The sequence below is a fragment of the Callospermophilus lateralis genome, chromosome 1, assembly GCF_048772815.1.
Source record: "Callospermophilus lateralis isolate mCalLat2 chromosome 1, mCalLat2.hap1, whole genome shotgun sequence".
In the NCBI taxonomy this organism is placed as follows: Eukaryota; Metazoa; Chordata; class Mammalia; order Rodentia; family Sciuridae; genus Callospermophilus; species Callospermophilus lateralis.
Genome location: NC_135305.1, coordinates 60,973,060 through 60,995,718, shown reverse-complemented (window position 1 = coordinate 60,995,718; position 22,659 = coordinate 60,973,060). Strand labels below are relative to the sequence as shown.

Below are 22,659 nucleotides of genomic sequence, written 5' to 3'. Positions count from 1 at the left end.
TTCATAAATCTCTATTTCTTTCAGATTTGTTACTGGTACTTTATTCTTTTTGTAGTACTGTTTCCTTGACTTTTCTTTATTCTGTGGCTATGAGGTCTGCATACTTTTAAATGTAGGGGATTTTTCAGTCTTTGCAGACTGGCTTTGTCTGGGAAAGTCCTTTACCAGTGAGCCCATTCCAGTAGTCTGTGTAGGCATTTCAGAGTGATGCACAGGCAAGCTTGCGGTTGGAGGCTCATTGCAGGCCAGCCTGGTGCCTAGGTCAGAGGTAGAAGAATTTGGTGCCTGGTTCACTGGGGGCTGGCCTGGAATTTGGCTCAATCCTGAATCTGGGGTCCATAGGGATCACTATAGCACTAGGTGAAGCCTGGACCATGGTCATATGGATGTTAGGGCCATAGAAGCTTGCCTGAAGAATAGAGCTACAGGGACCCACCCCTTACTGAGAGCACCTAGAACCTATGTCTGTGAGGGCTAGCTTACTGCCTTAGAACAGGGATGTCTACCTGGTTATGAAGTGGGCCTAAGGACTGGGCTGAGTGACCTCACCCTGGAATCTGGGCCCATGGGCTGACCTGATATGTGCATAGCTATGTCTAGGACCACAGTGGCCATTCAAGTGATGTGATGGACCTGAAGCCCCAATGGCCACCCTAGGGCAGGGGTGGCTAGGACCCTGTGGTCAGCCTGGTTAAGCCAGACCTGGTGGCTCAGTCCACACATATCACCCTAGAGTACTGGGCTATGGGAATCTGCCCGATGCTGGATTTTCCTGGAGCAGGCCCAGGTTGGGGATCTGAGGATAAGTCTAGTACATAACTGCTCTGTCTTTCCTCCAGTGAGAAAGTCCCTAAAGTCCCTCTCAGCACTGTGCTATATGGAGTCAGGAGAGGGGTGAAGTGAGGTGATTCAAACTGTCCTTTTAATTCTCCTCAATGAAACTCTTATTTTTGTGTTAAACTCAGATGCTGTGATTTTTCACTTAGTTTTCTTAGCCCTTGGAAAGGTGTTTTCATTTATGGACAGCTGTTCAGGTTTTTATTTCTGCGTAGAGATGAGTACTAGAAAGTCCTATTCTGATACCTTGCTAATGTCCAGGCTCTTCCCATCTCAATATTTAGTGCCTTACACTCAGCCTCCACTCTTTCTTTAAATCTCACATCAGATGCTTCAGCATATCCTGCTAGTTATGCTCATAAAATATATATTCAAAATCGGATCGCTTATTACCATTGCAATATTTTGCCTAAATTATGTTGCTTCACCCAGATTACTGCAATTTTTTTCTGATTAATTTTTCTGTTTCTGCCCTACAAGTCCAGTGTATTTTCAACAGGATGCCTAGAATGCTCCTCTCTACATGTTGGTCTTAACTTTGCTGAAAACCTTTCAACTTTTTTTTTTTTTTTTCAATCTCTCACAGAGTAAAAGCCAAATTCCTAACCTGTTCTAAGAAGCTCTGGGTCGTCTGACAATCCACCCTCCCTCACACTCACTAGTTTTCTGCTTTACTCTTCTATTTTTCCATACACATTTTATTCCAACCAACCTGGCTCTCTTACCACTCTTCAAACACACTCTGCCTGAGCTCCTGCACTTACCTCGCTTTTCTTCCTTTGGCATGCCCATGTCTTTCATTTCCTTGTCTCTTTAATATCTTTACTCAAAAGCCACTGGAGTGAACATTCTAGTACACTGCCTACAACTTTTTCATCACTGAGAGGCTCTTCTAAATACCAGAAGTGTTGGTATCTGAGTCCATCTGCAGGAATTATCTTTGACCAAAAGGACCTTCTCTGACAAAGTTATAGCTGTGACTAGAAGGCCACTCACCTTCAATGGCTAGGACAATTTGGAAGCTCAGGTGTTCATCCTCCTTCTCTCTATATCTAAGGAGTCATTCTAGCTATAAATTCCCTGTAGGATTGACTGAAGTGTCTCTTAAAATTGCATTGTAGTTTAATCTTTCCTTCTGACCAGCCATGCAGGCTATCGTCCACATGAGTATATGTGCCAAAGGATATCTGTCATTTCCTGTTCTCATGCAAACCTCTGTCTCTTATTTTGTTTCTAGGAACTTAATCTAAAATATTTAGTACCCCGATTGGTACTAGAAAGCAGACTCTAAAATAGGATATTGAGACTAGACTACCCACATCTATCTTCCAATCAGCTGGGCAATTACAAACCCATTTTTCATGGAAGATATATTATTAATTGTTTCTGACTTGAAGTAGCAGTACAATTTTTTAAAGCTTTCACTGAGAGTGACTTCCAGTTGGATACTAGTAAGAGACACTATGTAAGTGGGACAAATCTCAGTGTTTGAGAGGTATAGGGAAAGTAGAAATTATAATGGCTATAGTATTGTTGGCTATTGCTGGCAACTCACTATCAATTCACTAGATAAAAATGGAAGGCCAATAGTAGTGATTAATCACCAATTTAATCAAACATCTAAAACCTAGAGGGCCTTCCTGGCTACATAAAAATACACTCTGTCTCCTGAAATGGAGATGAGGTTGAAAACATGATGCTGAGGTGGGCTTAATAATAAGGGTGACCAAGCTCCAGAGAAGACTGAATTTCCAACCTTGTCCTATAAACTAAAATGAGGCCAATGCAGGGAAAATAGGGATGCTAAGGCTTAAAATAGGGATTCCTGGAATGAAACACTAAATTTTTTTTTTTAATCTTTAAATTCCCCTGTACTCTCTGGGCTGGCAGAAGCAATTTAGTCTTCCCTTTTACAAGCTAGCACTCCTCCTCGTATGAAGTCAATTCAGAGTCCTCTGTGTTACAAGACTGCATGTATTTTATTGAGGATCTATATTTACCTCTCCTGGAGACCATGTCAATAACTATGATGTGCTTTCAACATGCCTCAGGTGGAAGGTCTAGAACTGCTAGTTGTAGAAAGGGAATATAAACCAAAAGAGCTGTGGAACATAGCCAAAATGCAATTGCAGGAGCCAAAAAAGTGAAGATGATAGATACAAAAGGGCACATACATACAGTCATAGGTATTGATATAGATTCTGAACCAAAGGAAGGTAGAACATGAAGTTAAGTAAAGGAGAGATAGGATACAAAAGGCCCTTCCTATTGTATAGGATTCAACACTCTGAGAGATGGCGTTAATGTTTTCTAGGATGTCTCTTGGAAGGCTGGATATAATATTGACAAATGATAGAGGATGCAACAAAAACTCAGAGAAGCTGGCATGTTGGAATGAATGATACACATGGCTTGGAAATTAATCAGACTTCAGGAAGTTGCCATATAGTTTTCCATGTACTTAAATTAAAAGGTGTCCACTAGTGAAAGGAATTTTGGTGTTATTGAGACTGTTCTTTACAGACAACGGTTGATGATAGAAAATACAGTTATAGATCAAGTCTTCTTCAAATCAATGGGATAAAGATTCCCAAATTATAGAGGCCAGGTGCCAACATTTAACCATGAGAACCAAAGTAGGTATAGCATCATGGGAGTCAAGGTCAAAGTGACAGATGGGAGAGCCTGACATGCAGAGTCCTATGGGAATGGTTAATAGAACACAGCATTCTTATGGCCAAAAGAAAGGAGCAGCTGATAAGATGCTCAACTTAAACAATTAGAAGAATCAATGATTATCCTTAGGAGGATAGAGTGGCCATTCTTCAAAGCAGTCATCTGAAAACCAGGAATAGATTCCTACCAGAAACCAATCCTGCCATACCTTTATCTAATTTTGAGCCTCTACTTTGAGTTAACTTTTGTGCATGGCGAGAGGAGGAGATTCAGTTTCATTTTGTTGCATATGGATTTCCAGGAGCTAGATATCAAATCAGAGACTCTGCATCTGATAGAAGAAAAAGTTGGCTCTGATCTACATATTGTGGGGTCGGACTCCAAATTCCTTAATAGGACACCCATAGCACAAGAGTTAATAACAAGAATCAACAAATGGGACTTACTTAAACTGAAAAGTTTTTTCTCAGCAAGAGAAACAATAAGAGAGGTAAATAGGGAGCCTACATCATGGGAACAAATATTTACTCCTCACACTTCAGATAGAGCCCTAATATCCAGAATATACAAAGAACTAAAAAAATTAGACAATAAGATAACAAATAACCCAATCAACAAATGGGCCAAGGACCTGAACAGACACTTCTCAGAGGAGGACATACAATCAATCAACAAGTACATGAAAAAATGCTCACCATCTCTAGCAGTCAGAGAAATGCAAATCAAAACCACCCTAAGATACCAGTAAGATTGGCAGCCATTCTGAAGTCAAACAACAAGTGCTGGTTAGGATGTGGGGAAAAGGGTACTCTTGTACATTGCTGGTGGGACTGCAAACTGGTGCGGCCAATTTGGAAAGCAGTATGGAGATTCCTGGGAAAGCTGGGAATGGAACCACCATTTGACCCAGCCATTGCCCTTCTCGGACTATTCCCTGAAGACCTTAAAAAAGCGTACTACAGAGATACTGCCACATCGATGTTCATAGCAGCACAATTCACAATTGCTAGACTGTGGAACCAATCCAGATGCCCTTCAATAGATGAATGGATAAAAAAAATGTGGCATTTATACACCATAGAGTATTACGCAGCACTAAAAAATGACAAAATCATGGAATTTGCAGGGAAATGGATGGCACTAGAGCAGATTATGCTTAGTGAAGCTAGCCAATCCCTAAAAAACAAATACCAAATGTCTTCTTTGATATAATGAAAGCAACTAAGAACAGAGCAGGGAGAAAGAGCAGGAAGAAATGATTAACATTAAACAGAGACATGAGGTGGGAGGGAAAGGGAGAGAAAAGGGAAATTGCATGGAAATGGAGGGAGACCCTCAATGTTATACAAAATTACATATAAGAGGTTGTGAGGGGAAGGGGAAAATAAACAAGGAGGGAAATGAATTACAGTAGATGGGGTAGAGAGAGAAGATGGGAGGGGAGGGGAGGGGAGGGAGGATAGTGGAGGATAGGAAAGGTAGCAGAATACAACAGTTACTAATAGGGCATTATGTAAAAATGTGGATGTGTAACCGATGTGATTCTGCAATCTGTATTTGGGGTAAAAATGGGAGTTCATAATCCACTTGAATCTAATGTATGAAATATGATATGTCAAGAGCTTTGTAATATTTTGAACAACCAATAAAAAATACAAAAAAAATAATTTTGAGCCTCCAGAATTGTGAGAAAATACTTTTTTTTTTTTTGCTTAAGTCACTCAGTCTGATACTTTGTCACAGCAACCCAAGAACATTAGTATAACAGCCAATAAATTAAATAAAACCAATATTGCACTTTAGAGAAAATTATAGTCATTAGTGTTAACTTAAATATATTAAGGTTTAGAAATGGTGGAATCCATCATATCCTATTTAACTTAGGTTAGCCATATAAAACAAAAGTTCCCAGGCAGACAACAGTGGATGGCTACAAACTGAGTGAAGGAGCAAATCTAGTTGTGGATGTCTTGTTCATTGTGTTATCATTTTTAAAGCAAATTAATATAGATTAAATTCAAGTGCGTAGTAAGTGGCAGATTCAATGGAAATATTTTTATTCCTATCTAGTATTAAACAAAAATAGTTTGCATGCATGTTGGACAAATGACTACAAATATTGACTTATTTGTTCTAGGGTATATGTTATCTTTTCAAACCCCATCATGGTTATGCCAAAAAGCTCTCTGCTGCCGTACCATTTCTCAGAACATTTCATGGTTTACTGCATTGATGATAACAAACTAATTGGACAAGGTAAGCAAAACGTAACAAGTATATTTGGAAAACTTGAGCTCAAGAAGCTGGATGAAAAACTCTAAAGATCCCTGCCAGATCAGTGAAATTTCTAAGAATCTACTAGTCTGGAATATGCCAGGGTCTCTGTCTAAAATAAAGGCTGAATTATTGTGTCTTGCAACTAGTCACTAAAGTGATACAAAGAGCTTCCAGAACAGGAAAATGATATGCAACAGGTTTAGGGAGTCATATAAGAAGCTCTGCTATGTGGATGAATGTGTTTAATAGATTCACAATGCTTAAGCAGGGTATTTCAACCTCAGTACTATTTTCAGATAGGCTGGATAATTCCTTGCTGGATGGAGAGGCAGCTCTCCTGTGTACTGTAGAATACTGAACAGATGCCACTATATGCCTATAGCAATCTCCCTTCGCTTTTTTGACAACCAAAATGTCTCTAGAGATTGACAAGTACACACAAGGGTGCAAATATCACTGGCAGTTGAAAACCATTATGTTAGTGTGAGAAGATATGTCTTGTAGAGTTAGCAGAAAGCCCAAATAGGAGAATTTTAACATAGACCTTACAGAGTAAAATTATGTCACCTATAACAGAAATACATACTGTTTGAAAACAGGTATTTTATGCTACTGAGTCCTGGTAGAAATGGAACATATGACCATAGGATGTCAAATGACCATGTGGCCAAAGCTACTTATCATGAGATAGGTTCCACAAAACTCACCAAGTCAGGAAGCCATTGTTTCTTGGGAATATTACATCTGGGATTTGTCTCATGCATGACCAAAGGGCATAAGTAGGCTGCGTAATCAATAGCCTAGTCTCCAAAGCTCCTTCCTTAGCTTACACTTATAGCCAAGTAAAATAGGAAGAAACAGGCCAAGCTATATCCACAGGTAGGTCATCTTAATACAAAAGAGCAAACCAATAGTAAATTGTTGCTGTCTCATTTTCCTACCAAAGGGTGGAACTGGAAGTCATCTGTGACGAGGATTCCTTCAAAGGCTGTGGTAACTACACCTAATTATCCTTCTGTGTGAAAAAAAAAATGACCCTGGATAAGAATAGGGTCTTGTATATTCATGGGTAATGATAAATGAAGTATCTGGGTGCTGTGAGTCCTGGAAATGAAATAATCGAAAAGTCAGGGACAAAGGGGTCCGGAGATGGGATTGAATGAACTTGTTGAAAATTTGTATCACATGTTAACACCTCTTCATGAGCATCCACCATTGAAAGAGGCTCTAAATAATCAATAGGTAGGACCACAAACCTGATTGATATCAATTCAGCCTTCGTCACAAGCTGCCCAATGTTAGAGCAGTGGACATAGCCATGGAGTAGCCATAGTGGCAGGGATGGAGACTATGCATAAACCTAATCTCATAAACCTGATCTCCCATTCACTAAGACTTATGTAATTATTGCCTCTGCCAGATGTTCTTACCAAAAATTAACTAACTCCCTACACAGTGCATCTTTTCAGGCAACCAATCGGCTGTTAGGAAATTGATTTCTTGGACTATCTTCACCCTAGAAGAGACCCATTCACATTGATCATAATCGACACACATCCTAAGTATGGATTTATCTTTTCATCACATCACACTTCTTCTTGCCAAGAGACCAGCAGGCAAGGAAAGGAATCACCAAGGAAGAAACAATCGACTCTGATCATTGGGAGCAGGTATGACTACTGTCATTCAATAAAACAGGGAAATGGCACACTTGGCAGGCAAGTGATCTGATGGGATGTTCATTGACTCAACTGCTCAATTTTGTTAATAAATAGCAAGGACAACCAATTACAGACTAAGAAAGGGATGATGACCAGATGATAAGAACTCTCTGTGCCACAGACAAGCAAAGATAACACAAATATAAATGTTAGGAATATGACCAACTCATCTGTTTTCCATGGCTTTCCCAATTTTAGCACTAAAAATCCCACATCCCAAGAAACTCCATAATGCTAAAAAACTAGTTTGCTTTCCCAGTACTGTCTCAGTTTTAAAAGTAAATTATTTAAATCCCAGAAACACCTTCACCCCTGGAAAAACCTGGATTCACCAAGATTCTAACCTAGGGGAGGGGAAACTGGAATGGGTAGCAGAACAGGGAGATGATGAATAACAGTTGCAGTTTTGAGTTAATCACCAGAAATGCAGACTATAGTTTGTTTCACTAAACTTCTTTTATAATTTCCTAAGCAAAAAATAAACGATCCAAATCATGGGACATATCCAGGCATAGTGAGTAAACTAAGAATATTTTCTATTCGAGTGGTACGAGAGGTGTACTTTAATGAAAGCTCAGGTTCATTGCCTAGGTTCCTTCTTTGAGATGATGAAACCGTTCCCCTGACAGGTCATAGCTTGATCCTTGTTCAGAAATTACCCTCAGTCATAATATCCATCTTACTCAAAATAATACCTCTCCCAGTAATACACATGCAATATTTGGGGATTTTTTGTTGTTGTTGTTTGTTTGGTTTTTTTTTTTTTTTTTTTTTTTGGTGGTGCTGGGGATTGAACCCAGGGCCTTGTGCATGCAAGGCAGACACTCTACCAACTAAGCTGCATATCCAACCCCCAACAATTGGTTCTTAAAAGGCATACAATGGCCCAGAATTCTTGACTCATTTTAGTATAAACCTGGCAAACCCTCTCAGCTTCGGATCTCTCCACAGAATGAGTTCTCTGTAGCAACCACAGTGCAATCCTGCTTCTTTCTCTACCAGTATTCCCTTATTCACTGGCACAAGTTGATCCAAAGGACACTTTCCAATTAAATTCTTACATTTAACTTTTTCTTGCATTTTTTTCATATCAAAGTTAATTACCAGAGAATATAAGGAAAATAATCCTACATTTCTAGATGAATCAAAAAAAGCTGTCTAATGCTTATTGACCACACATAGTTCACTAATTATTTCAATAAACAAGACTTTCTTCTATGCATTATCAGTTTAGAGCTTGTAAATGGAAGAGAACTAGCAGACATGGCCACTAGAAAGTGTCCTGTGGAGTTATTGGAAAAGAAAAAACCCACTGGCAGCAGATGCCTCTCAGAAATTTGAGAACCAGCACCCAACAGGTGGTAGTGGATGTGAAGCCCAGTGGAGAGCATGTTTACAAATTTCTTTCCTGAAGAATGGGTAGCATGGGGCAGGGGGAAAGACATCTGAGGAGGAGAAAGATATTCTTAGTGAGGGAAAATATCATGAATGAAAATGAAGATGGGATGCCTCATTAGGAAAGAGAGAAAAGCCGAGCTACAATACAGAATGTGTTATGTTGATTACTGAGAAATATATTTGGAGAGTTGGATTGTGCTATCTAAATTGCTGAGTGTATGGCAGCAGAAATAATGTAGAAAGAGAGGTGATAAATAGGAAGCCATTTGTTTTGTTTTTTTTTTCCAGGAAGGAAAGAATAATAATGAATCTTGGGGTTGAAGGGATTTAGCCTGGAACAACTGAATAGGTTAGATGGGGATAAATCAGAGCCTAGAATTAGGAAACTCAATGATGAGGATGTTGCAATAAACCAAACTGAAGTTACTAAGGAAATAGATGCATATGTGATTGAGACACATTAAAAAAATCTTAGAATTTAGGAAACAATTTTGATACTCATTCAGTAATGTTTATGCCTAATCATATGCTACTCTGTAAAAGAGTATATATAGAATAAGCAAAGGTAGGAATCAATTGCAATGAATTAAAAAAAATCATCTTTGTATTGTTCATTAAGACATGCAGCTTAATGTAGGCAACATAAACTTATACCATTGGGATGTACTAACTTGAAACAGCAAGTTTTGTCCAATTCCCTCAAGATGTAAAGATTGCTCTTAGGAAGCCCCAAGAGGCACGGATTCTCTAGAGGAAATGCTGTGCTCAGGCTCCCAGAAGTGCGCATTTGAGTACCATTAGCAAAGGAGGGATGGTTTGCCTCAAATATCATGGGAATATACAAGTATAAAGGTCATTGCTAAGGCAGCCAGGACTCAAATCACTAAGGGACCCAATGCCTGATATCAACACCTCTTTTAAAATATGTGAACAAAAGAAAGAATAACACAGATGACAGCCTGCTTGGTAACTTCAAGCAGGAATTGAGCCACTGAAGCCACTCACTGGACAGTCACATGTAACAACCCAAGGGATATCCAGCTTGTTGACTGTAGAAACCCAGGTTATTAATCTTGACAAAAAGACAGATGTCTTTGTGTCTGAAACATGGGTTAAAAGCAGGTCACCTCAGGTAAATGCTGAACTCAAAAAATATAATTCAAAATAGTGATCACTCAAATTTTCTCAACACTAATATCCACTTCAGAAGATTCCACAGATAACCTAACCAAAAATATCAAGAGAAAAATTATTCATACTACTGAGATTTGAGGTATTTCACTGGCTTTTAGAGCTTCAGGGTTTATTCTTTGTATTCAACCTGGAGTCATATTTTTTCCCCCACTAGCTAATGCCAAAGGATGATATCCCCATTTGGGCAAATGCTTTGATGTAAAATAAATAAATAAGTTATTGTCAATGATGATTACATTCTTGCTTTTTGTGTGTACATATGGGTTTGTGCATGCACATGTGTGTGTGTTATTTGTTTCTTTTAGTAGTCAATTAATAACAACTCTAACATAATTTTGTTTTGAAAGTTTTAATCTTTTATTTTCAAGAACAAAGATAATTTCTGTATATAGCATCCAATTAGGTTTATTTTTCTGTTAGCATTCTTTATCAATTTTCCCTCAGTGGTTAGGAGTGTTTACTAATTTTTAATAACTGAAGTGAAACACAACGCTATTATTTTTAAGGCTGAGGGGGAAAGTATGTATATTGGACTAACAGTTGAAATTGGATATATTGAGGCTCTTTAGGAATAAAATTGGTATTTTTTTATTGATATTTTTTAGTCTTTCTGAAACTTCTAGTGTTCTGAGATTAACCAACCATGACACTGATCCTGGAGAGAAAGCCTACTCACACTGTCACTGAGCACAGGAAAGGAAAAGGCTTCCATTTTCTATTAATTTGTCAGCATGAAATAATTTTCCAACATTTCTTATGGCAAGTCCTGTGACAAATACTGTAGAGAATATTCAAGCTAGTAGGATACTATTTAATTCTAGTAAATATTTATTTTTATTTTCACCATTTATTTAGATACAGAAATCTATATCCCTACATGACAGCAATACAAACTAAAAGCTGTATTAATAATTCCTACTCATTGCTGATGCTTGGGGAGAGGGCTAAAAGGACCCTACTTCTTCTTTGGCTTGCCCCAGCCTCCCTCCTCATAACACAATAGACCCAAAATGCTATCTCAGGACTGAGAGAGCCACTGATAGAAAAATAATAATAATCTCACAAAGTTGACAACATATTGGAAAAATGGAAGCTCATTTTTATTCAATGAAGAAATTTTATGTTTTTTCTCCAAGAAGAGTTGGTCAGTTTTGGTTAGTAATCCAACTAGGAAGCCTTAATAAACATACACGTACCTACTCAAAACCAAGGTACATGTTGTGTATATTTACACTTGAATGCAATTTGTATAATGTATCCTGTCAGTTCACTGGCTGCTATAGAACATTCCAGAATCCTGAATATTTGTGTATTCAATTTCTATATAAAAGTAATGGGCAAAAAAAAAAAAATGATCTCATGTACTATTTTGCTTTTAGAGTGAGTCTGTCTCCAAGAATGAGCATAAATTAAAGTAGGTAGCACATGTCTCATCCTTCAGGATAGGCCCTTTGCATTGTAAAAGCAAAACCATGATTTGCAAAAATCTTTGCATATGTACCTTTCCAAATGTTTATAATATCAATAATATGACTTTGGAAGCATAAAATCCAGAATGTTTTGACTATGTTTATGTATTATTGGCCCAATATTTTTAATATTTTACTTTAAAAAGTAAACAAAGTAAGAATATATATTTAATCTGGTAGCCTATTTGTTTGTGGTATGCATATTCAAAAACACACCTGTTCAAACTGTACACAACACTAAAAGGCTGAACTAACCACACTCTAGCATCTCTGGTTAAATGTATTTAGCAATCTGAAAATATTTCTTGAAAGACATACCTGCTGCCTTAGACAAACAACTATATTTTTAAGGAAAATATTGATTGACTACTACTAAATGTTTTATGCTTGATATAAATCAAAAACTGTGCAATATTTTCTTGGTTGGTCCTGGAGTCTGCAGGTTTTCAAGAAGTACCTGATATCTGTTGGGTGGTTAAAAGATAGGAACAACAGTATTAACTGTTTTTACTTTTCAGGAAGAACAAAAGTACTACTGTTTCAAAGAACATTGGTTTTTATTCCCTTGGTACCAAGTCAATAAAAAGCTCTTCCAGCACAGCAGCTGTTGCTTAATGGCCCTAAAGAGTTAACATACAGCCTAAATTGAACACAAGTCAGTGTCTACACTAAGTAGGCCCTCAATTAGTGTTGATGGATTGACTTTCCCAAGGCGGTAAAAGCACAATTCATAGAGATATACAATTAAATATATACATATACATATACAATTAAAATCAATAACTTTAAGAAAATTGTTTCTTGAATTCTATGCTTTTAGCAATAGAATATGCATAAACTTAGGAACTACATGTACTTGTTTTTCGAGTTTACTTACATATTTAGAGAGTTCCAATAACTATGCCAATCCAAGCATAGGCATTAGGATAAGATAAATTAGGATAAGATAATTACTCTCATTGTGACACAGGAGCAATTATGACAAATTTTGAAAAACCAAATATCTGAAGATGCAAACATTGTCAGTAATAATTTTTAATGTCAGTGATATAAAGACTGCCTATCGATGAGAAACATTCCCTCTGAATTGCACATCACATAGCAGATCACACTGAATGTAGAGACTTTGATAACTATATTATTTTATGCTACTCTGATGACATGTTTTTGCAGGTGGGCCAGAAGTGATCATTGCATTTGAAAGCATAATGAATTTCCTCTTTGGCTTTCATCAAGGGTGCATGGTTTTACCCCTGGATCAGGTGACAGATCAGAAAGCATCTGCTTAGGCAAAGCAGGATCCTATAGTGTGGGAATGGGCTGCTGGCAACTTGAGCAAGCACTGCTCCTAAATCCTATGTCCAACCCAGAGCTGTATTCTCCATTTGAAAAAGTTTGAGCACACAAACTGACAAGCATCTAACAGCACAAGATGGGAAGCGGAATTAGTTCAGAGAGCAAAGAGTCAGCCAAAAGGTCCAAAGAGCTGGAGAAAAAGCTTCAGGAAGATGCTGAGCGGGAAGCAAGAACTGTAAAGTTGCTGCTGTTAGGTAATATTTTTTACCCATTGCTCTCAAAAACTGACTTGTCTTCAACCATGATATGTTTACATTTTTCCAACTTTAATTTTAAATGGATTACCCTATGAGTAATTTATTATGAAAATGTGTTTGGAAACACATTTGTATGCACTGTAAATATTTCATAATTTATTATGTTTAGTATTTAAGTACATATTTTTGATAAACAGGTAAATATTACAAGTTTCAATTTGCTATTCTAAAAAAACTCTTATGCATTTATTATTTTATTTCATCCTAGTTATTTCCCAATGTCAGCTTTTTAATACTGAAAACATTCTTCAATTACAAGTTATAAATAGCTTTATTATTTTGTTTGAGGAGAAATGTGTTGAGTGGTTTGAAACCAAAATTAATATATTTATTTAATTTTGCTATTAAAATCAATTAGTCATTTAGAGAGTAATGACAAGGTACTTCAAATTATATGAAAAATATTATTTAGATTACTGAATATTACCTGTGTTATTACCTGTCCACTTAAAAAAAATATTGCATTTTATTCCTTTTAGAACGTGTGTGTGTGTGTGTGTGTATTCATTTAATTCAAGATTTATGTTTGTTCTATGTTTTTTATTCATTTGAAATGGAGAGCAATATTTTAAGACAATTTTAAGTTCAATAAACATTTATTTAACTGAAAGAATTAAAATAATATGTATCCTACACATTTTTCATACACTGTGAAATATTTAACATATGCTTATCTCTGAGACAAAACAACAGGAATTGGGGGCTGATTGCATATGAATGGTAAGCGAAAGGAGGAAATAGGATAGAGCTAGGAACAGTGATTATTTAACTCAGCAGTATGTGAAATTCAGGACAAGTTTGGGGCTGGGGAAGAAAGGAATGGAGTCACAATTTAGAATAAATCCATGATTATTTTTAGTACAACAAAATGGAAATATCTATTAAATCAATATATAAGTCTTGAAATTAAGAGGGATAACTCAAGAAGGAGTTATGTATTTGACACACTTAGACTCTCATTTTTTTCCTAAATGTTTTTCCTTTTCCCAATATCCAGTCAACACAGACAACTTAGTTATTAATTGGGGCTCTTTAAATTTAAACATTAATTTATAATAAAATTTGTGTTTCTGATTATTCCCCAAAATAATGAACACTTAGACAATAGCTATTTAGTTATCTAAAATAGTTCTGCACTGGAAAAACAAATCATAAATTCTTTATTTTAGTGTCTTTATTTTCTGGCCTAAAGATCATATTATATAAAATTTAAAAAAACAATACATTTTCAAAAAATAATGTTTTCATATGGCACTTAAAAACCACTTTATGGATGTATGATTTATATACAAAAGTTGTATGTATTTAATGTATACAACCTGATGAGTTTGGTGATAAGTATAATACCACAGCAATCTATGCCATTCACATATTTATCACTTCTAAAAGTTTTTACCACCCTCTTCATTGCTATTATTATTTTATGATAAGAAAAATATCTAGAAAATAGCAAATGTTTAATTATTTAACACAGTATTATTAACTATAAGTTATAATGGGTACTATGAATATTATCAGCAATTTTTAAAATAATTAAATCAGAAGGTGGACTATTCAAATAAAAGATAACTTTAAAAGATAGAACACAAGACATTTCACTATAAATAAAAAATTTAAATAGTTTGGCTGATAAGGGATATTATAAATTGATGATGCTTATGATTGCTATATTACAAAAATAGGTACTCAACATAAAAATACCATACAATTGCTAATGTGATGCACTGAAATACCACAGCGTTACTTATGTGTTATCTATGCTAAAATATTTACATTGAATCTAACCAGACACAACATATGTGAAAATAGTTCCATAAATTAGGAAAATGCTAACATCAGGAAAAAAGTGACAATATAACAAGAGAATATTTTCTAAATTAAGAGTTTAAATAACATAACAACAAAGGAAAAGTATAAGCTATGATTGGATCTTGGATGCAAGAAATACAAAAAGCACAAAACATTTTTTGTGACAATCAGTTAAATTTGAATATGTAATGTTTCTTAGGTACCTTCTTGGATCAATATAAATTTTCTTACAGTAAGCATGAAAATAGTATTTTATTCTATAGAAAAATGCCCTTATTCTTAGAAGAGACATTCTTATGCATCTTTTGGTTAAATTGTTAGATTGTTTTAAAAGATCAGCAAAAAATGATATAAAAATGTATACATAAGTGTGTATATGTATATATGCCTATTAATGAGAAAGCAAATAGGCAAACCATTCATAATTGGTAAAGTCAACATAAAATGCAGTTTTCAAAGCACTGTGTTTCCAAACTTCTATAGGTTTTAAAATTATCACAACTAAAAATTTGGAAAAAATAAACATTGTGTTATTCTTTATTTCTGTCAAAGAAAGTGCATAAATTTATCTGAAAATGTATTAATCTTGTTTTAGAAGTAAATTGTACAAAAGAGTTCATGGACATATCATCTCAACACTATAAAACTTTTTAAAGAAATTATTCTTAGTTCATTATTTGACAACTTGATGACAAAAATCTGACAAAGACAAGGGCTGGTATTCATTCTCACAGACAGATATACATAAGCGAAGTCAAAGTACTAGTTAACTGGTGTCAACGATGTATAGAATGTAAGGGGAAAAAAAGGAACCAAGGAAGGGTGCAGGTTGAAATACTATCAAAACATGAGTTAATATTATTTACCATATTATCATATTAAAGGAGATAATCACCATAATTATATCAGGAGATGTGAAAAAATTAATAATAGCATTCTTCACTCATCCCTAATAACACTTTTCAAACTGGGAAGAGAAGGGAATTTCCTTAACCAGATAAAGAGTATGTACAGAAGTCTTCTATGCTCATCATACTTAATGACGCATATTTAGCATTGTTGACTACATATCTTGAACAAGGACTTACAATGATTAATGGGTTTCCTGTTCACAAAATAGTCTGTTATGAGAGCTTCCTGCCCTTGACCATTTCCTCTTCAAAACCCCTATCAGGGATTTGGGTGAAGGTGAATAATACATGCATTTCAAACTCAAGTAAGATTTAGTGAGAAGGATATAGTAATAGACTAAGTCAAAATTCTTAATGTTCTATACGAGCAAAAAAAATTGCATATTTTCATTTGTAAGAAAATAAATAATAACCCAATGTTGCTTATTTTTCCCAAAACTTTAATTTTAATTTTATTATTATTATTATTGCTACTGGGATTAAACCTGGGGTCCTTTATCACTGAGCTATGTCCCCCCCTTTTTTAATTTCTTTTTTTTTTTTAAACAGGTTCTCACTAATTTGCTTAGGGCCTCCCTAAATTGCTGAGGCTGAACTCAAAATCATTATTTTCCTGCTTTAGTCTCTTCATTCCAAAATTCTACCATTGTAAAACCTATAGATTTTGAGAAAATTGAAGCCTAGAAACCTGTATCAAAAAGCTAATCATTTATATATATATACACACACACACATACACACACACACACACACACACACACACACACACATATATATGTATATATATATATATATATATATATATTTCATATACACACACACAGTTTGTGGAATAAGCTATATAGAATGAATTGATGTGAAAAAAAATTAACATTTTAATTAGAGCCTCTATGTAGGTGAAAAATGTGATAACAACAAAAGGCCCAGGGAAGGGAGCAAACAAATCATAGTCTCTATTATGAAGAATATTTTATTAAAAAACAAGCATCAGGTGAGGCAGACTTAGTTTGCACTCCTATCCTACTATATTAGGATGTCAATACTCTTTGTAAATATTGTATATTCAGCACAAATTTCACTCTCGACATTCCAGAAGAATGTTGATTCTTGCATGGAATGTAGTTCAGAGGGTAAGAGGTCTAACAGTCATGCTCCAATGAAAGAATTAAAAGAATGGAAGACACTGTACTTGGGAAATCTCTTTATAAAGATGGTAGCACATTCTTCAAATGTGAGAAAATATTGAGATCTCACTCTATGTTACACTATGTTCTAGGTCATTTATATCCATAATTTAATCCTCACAATCCCTAAACTTCTATAAAAGAGGAAGCTGACTCTCACAGACATTATATTTAATGAAGACAACAAGTCATAGTCAGAAATGAGTGTAAGCCTGTATTTAATCCCCAAACCATAACGATGCCTATGCCATGTTTCTTCTCTGAGTCCAGACTATTTGAAGGGCTGTCACGTAAAAGAGACAGAAATTTTTGATGTTGCTAAATTAGAAGGAGGGATAATGAGTAGAGCAAAATCATTGTTTCAAAAAAGACTCCTCAAAACATTTTTAGTGTCAACAGATGACAGCCAACACTGAAATACAATTTGTCTATAAAATCACACTTTTCACATTAACTAAAAATGGGAGCAAAAAGATTTATAAAGTAATTTTTGAAATACTTTTTAACACTGATTTTATCAGTGCATACCTAAAAAGAATGTGATATGACAGCACATTAATGTGGGAGTCAGGATAGTTTCTCTGTTTTGAGGAGATGACGAACATTGAATGACTACTTTAATCTCTACTGGACAATTTCTCTCATGTGCATAATAAAACTATATACATAGCTGGATAATTTCTAAAGTTTCTACTCTATAATTATATGATTTTTAAGACCATCTCCAAAAAGCTTACATATGGGCTGAGGTTGTGGTTTAGCAATAGAGCGTTAGTTTAGCATGTGCGAGCCCCTGGGTTCCATCCTCAGCACCACGTAAAATAAATAAATTAAGGTTTTGTGTCCAACTATAACTAAAAAATAAATATTAAAAAAACTTACATATTATTATAAGTCAAAGTGGTTAATGTCATTTTACCTATTTTCACAAGTTATACACCACGAGCAATCCAGCCTTGTGTGGGTTTAGCTGAAGTTCAGTTATAGGCATTGATACTGTCCAGCTTTATTTTTTTTTCATATTTGCACATAAAATATGGAATAAAAATCCCTAATTTATTATATTTATAATAAAATAATTGAGTATTAAATTAAAATAATTGAGAAGTATAAATTTAAATATTTAGTTATTTGAAACATTATCTGCTTCAGAAAAACAAATGCATATCTTATTAAAATTCCCTTGGTACCTCTTGACCTAGAAAATAATGTTAGTGATGACCACAATTTGAAGGGAAGAGATTATTTCAGGACACTCTCAGCATATGTGAACATGCTGTTATGGTGTCTATATTTGACTCTGTAACATGATCTAATCCTGCAAGAATGGAATGGTGATTGTGAACTAAACCCGACAATCAATGTGAGAGTGGGACTGAGCACTTACTTCATTTCTAAAATAACTTCGCAATGAAGTTTTAAATAATCAAAGAGATTTTAGATAGAATTTTTTTCTTTAGGATTTTTCATACTAATATTATAGTTGATTATATTGGACCTTCACATAGAATAATGAAGTCACTACATAGAGAAAGAATGGTCCAGAAACCTTTTGAAAAGTATTCTAAGGGAAAAGTATTAATTTTTAATATGAAGCTTCATTAAAAGCCGCAAGTCATTTTTTCTACCTAACTTAGATACATTAATAATTGCCAGCTAAATTACAAAGAACTGGTATGTAAAAATATACCTTCTAGCCTCAGGAATAATTTTAGAAATCCAGGTCTTAGTGTCATTATTAAGATTACCAACTGACTATTCAGTTGCCCTTGGCATTCATTGTCTCAACATGCATGCATTCTAACAAACAAGGATCAAAAATACTCAAAAAGAAATTGCAGTTGTACTAACCATGTTTAAAATTTTTCTTGTCATTATTACCTAAGCAATATAGTATAAAATTAGTAGGAGGGATAATGTTAGCCATTATAAGTAATCTAGGGAAGATTTTAAATGTGGATAGAATGTGCATAAATTATGAGCCAATATGTCATATAATAAACCTGAGCTTCCAAAGACTTTAGTATCTGCAAGGGCTATTGGAGTCAAACTGCTATGGTACTCAGGAATGACAGGAACTAGTCTATAACAATAGGCATAAAATGAAATTTATCTGTGATTAAATTTATCTGACCAACAGCAGTTTTTAATGCAATATTTGTTCATGATACACATGCTCATATAGTTTTGGAAAATTCCCTTTTTTTTCTTTTTGTGGTGCTGGGAATTGAATGCAGGACCTCATGTATGCTACATACACACTCTACTATTGAGCTCCAACTCCAGTCTCAATTCTGGAAAATTCTTACAAACGTTCTCTCAAGGTAGCTATTTCATTTAAGATAAAACATCTAAATAGTTTTTACTTCATTGTGGGAATCATAGACAATATTGAATTATTTAAGGTAACTTAATTGACATTTAGCAACAAGATCTTCTTTACTCAATCTCATATTTTCTCCACAATTAATTTCCCCAGTATTTCCACTATGAACAAAATACACTAAATACAGCTGCATGGGCTATTACTGAAGTTCCCCTGAGTCCACTGACTTTTCTCTCGTATCTCCATATATCTGTAATTTTCAAGTCTGTAAAAATATATATATATGTTTACCTGGAGAAGTGAGATAATCTACAAAATTTTCATCTGTGTTGAATGAAGTTATAATATCTAACAATCACTTTCATTGTTAGAGAGTTAAAAACTCTTATCAAGGGCAGTTTTATAATTTTATTGGATAATTTTTCATTCAATGTGATGTATATCTTATAGCAAAATAGCAAATTTTCTAAAATCAGCAAACAAGAATATTGTGCAAATTTCATTGTTTGGGGCTCTTGCCACTCTCCCAAACAAAAACTCTTAGCCATGGATAATAATATAGCCATTTTTCTTCCAAAAATGTGCAAGTTGATTTATTAATCTGATTTTATTTTATTCCTAGATATTTCATTCTTGGGCATTACTGATTCCACTAAAAGAAATGGTCATACCCAATCTGTCAGTTTGTGTTTAGTTATGTTAAGTAAAGTCAATGAAGAAATATTAGCAAATTACTTTGGTTGATATTTATATTCATCAACGTTGTTGTTAACTTTCACTATCGGTGGTATAGAGCTCCCTGACACAAAAGCATAAAAAGAACTCTGGAGGTTTATCCAGCAGAAAGAATCTGTATATCATCACCAGACAATGAAACGTTATTACTGTAGTTTCACCATTGTTATTTCCTCAGTATCATATAAGGTAGGCCTTGATTTAGACAACTGCACAAAATAGCTATATTTAGATAGACCAGAGACAAGATAAAAATGCTGTGAAGCAGAATTAAATTTAGGTGTAGCTACATCTGTTCATCAAAGCTTAATAAAACATTTTAATCCTACGAAGTAAAAATTACATATAGTACAAAGGATAGAATCTTACTTTTTAAAATTTTTCTTACACGCAGAGTTGAGAATTGAACCCAGTGTCTCACACATGTAAGGCAAGCATTCTGCCACTGAGCCACAACCCCAGCCTCAGAATCTTATTTTTGAAGTATGAGTTTAAATAATTTGCTTCATTGATAATCTATCGAGTTAGGTACCAAATGCTTTGTATACCTTCATGAACAAAACAAAGATCCTGACAGAAAACCGACAGGAAAAATGATTAAGCATGTAGAAGAGGATATAGGCTAGCAAAAAAGTAAAGATAGAGTAGGGAAAGAATGATAGAGTGGTTGAGGGTTGGTGTAAAAGTCTAAATTAGGGTGGATACCCATGTTAGTATGATTTGGATAAAACTGAGATTTGGGATTATCAATTGTCATGCTACCTTTGCTTACATATAAATCATGCTACTTTTGGTAAAAATAGGGCAGTTGACTACCATGCTGTTAAAAAGATAATATCTATGTCTATTTGTTATCCTGAGTTTTCAGAAATCTGAAAATTGCCCTAGTTGCACAAGTTTGAAATCTGTACAAAGAAAGAAGGTACATTTAGACTTCAAAAATGTCCTACGATCCAATTTCTGAAACTGGTTCTGATATATGAAGCCATTTGCTTCTCCTACAGATACAGAAATTAGCATCAACAGTGTAAAACTCTATTTTAACATTTTAGATCATGCTTTTGGCTCTTGTGGTTCGATATCATAGTTTTGTTGATAACCATGAGACACATTTAAGATATGATATTGTGTTAATTATAAAATTCTGGGTTTTCTTCAACAACACTTTATACATACATAATACATAAAAATTTCATGATCTAATTTATGTTACTACACTTAACTCATTTTTGGTGACTTCCTACTTTTATCTGTAAAATCAGAAAAGTTAAAACTCCAAGAAGTTGCCTGAATTTACTTCTTTCCACCCTTACCCTCAACATGTCTAAGATTCATAGATAAGTAACTTAGTACATTTTCTGTTGCTAATAACACAATACCAAGACCTGGTAAGCTATAAAGAAAAAAACAATGGTTTATTTTTGCCAATGTTTCTAGTCCACCATAAAGAGCCCTGGTGATGGCCTTCTTGTTGGCAGAGTCCCAACACAGTGCAAGGCTTCACATGGTGAGAAACAGGGTGTGTGAGAAGCCTAGCCAAACTGGCTTTTATAGCAGATCCACTCTTGATATAACCCATTAACCCTAAACTTCATAAATGGATTAATTGATTCCTGAGGTTTATCCAGCAGAGCCTTAATCAACCCTTAAAGATTCCATCTGACTTCATCTCCTAATATCCCACCATGGGGATTAAATTTCAACCTGAGTTTCTGAGAGAACAAATCATTTGCTAACTGTGGCAATAATTAAATATTTTCATCAAATTCTCTCATTTTCATTGTCATTCTCAATATCTTTACTTCTGTGTTCCTGCCCTCTTAAACATACTCCATGTTAATGTTCCTGAGCTCCACTGCATGTACACCAATGGATACCTGCCTATATCTGATACATATATATTTTGTGAGTGTTTCTCTTGGTCAGTGGCTTGTGCCTTTTTTAATCCAATTTGTCTTTTTTTGTTTGTTTTTACTTTTTGTTTCTGCATCAATTTATATCTTATCCAAGAAAATCTAGCTACTTCAAGATTGTGAGAATTTATTCTTCCATGAATTTCTCTCAGACTTCTATAATTATGGGGTTTGTATATGTTTATCAATGATTCTGAATTAATTTTTAGTACATTGGGATGTGAGTCAATGTTCGTTTTATATACAGCTATTCAGTTGTTCCAGCTTTACTTGCTAAGCACATGGAGGTATCCACAATAGGATATTAGATTATTCTATGAATCACTGCAGAGTTTTTAGATCCTTGGATCCTCAGATAACATTGCTTTACATGTATATTTACACTGTAAGTGTGTGAAGAACTCATGCTTATTATACGAGTTCTCTAGTGCTCTTGGGAGGTAATTATTCTCAGTTTGTAAGTGAGAAAATCAAGGGATTGAAGTATTTACTGAAGATATAACACAGTCACACAAAGAGATGGAAGCAAACCTCAAGTCTTGTTCATCACATTCTACTTTAGTGTTTCTTAGTTTTCATTTCCCAAATAAATACTT

General features: G+C 34.8%; 1 protein-coding gene across 1 annotated transcript in view; it reads left to right on the top strand.

The window, feature by feature from the left end:
* The first annotated feature begins 13,004 nt into the window (after positions 1-13,004).
* The window catches only part of Gnat3 (G protein subunit alpha transducin 3), a 39,930-nt gene continuing 30,275 nt past the window's right edge, over positions 13,005-22,659 (top strand). The window contains exon 1 of the mRNA XM_076862518.2: positions 13,005-13,122. Within this exon, the coding sequence (XP_076718633.1) occupies positions 13,005-13,122 (118 nt within the window). The remainder of the gene's footprint in view (positions 13,123-22,659) is intronic.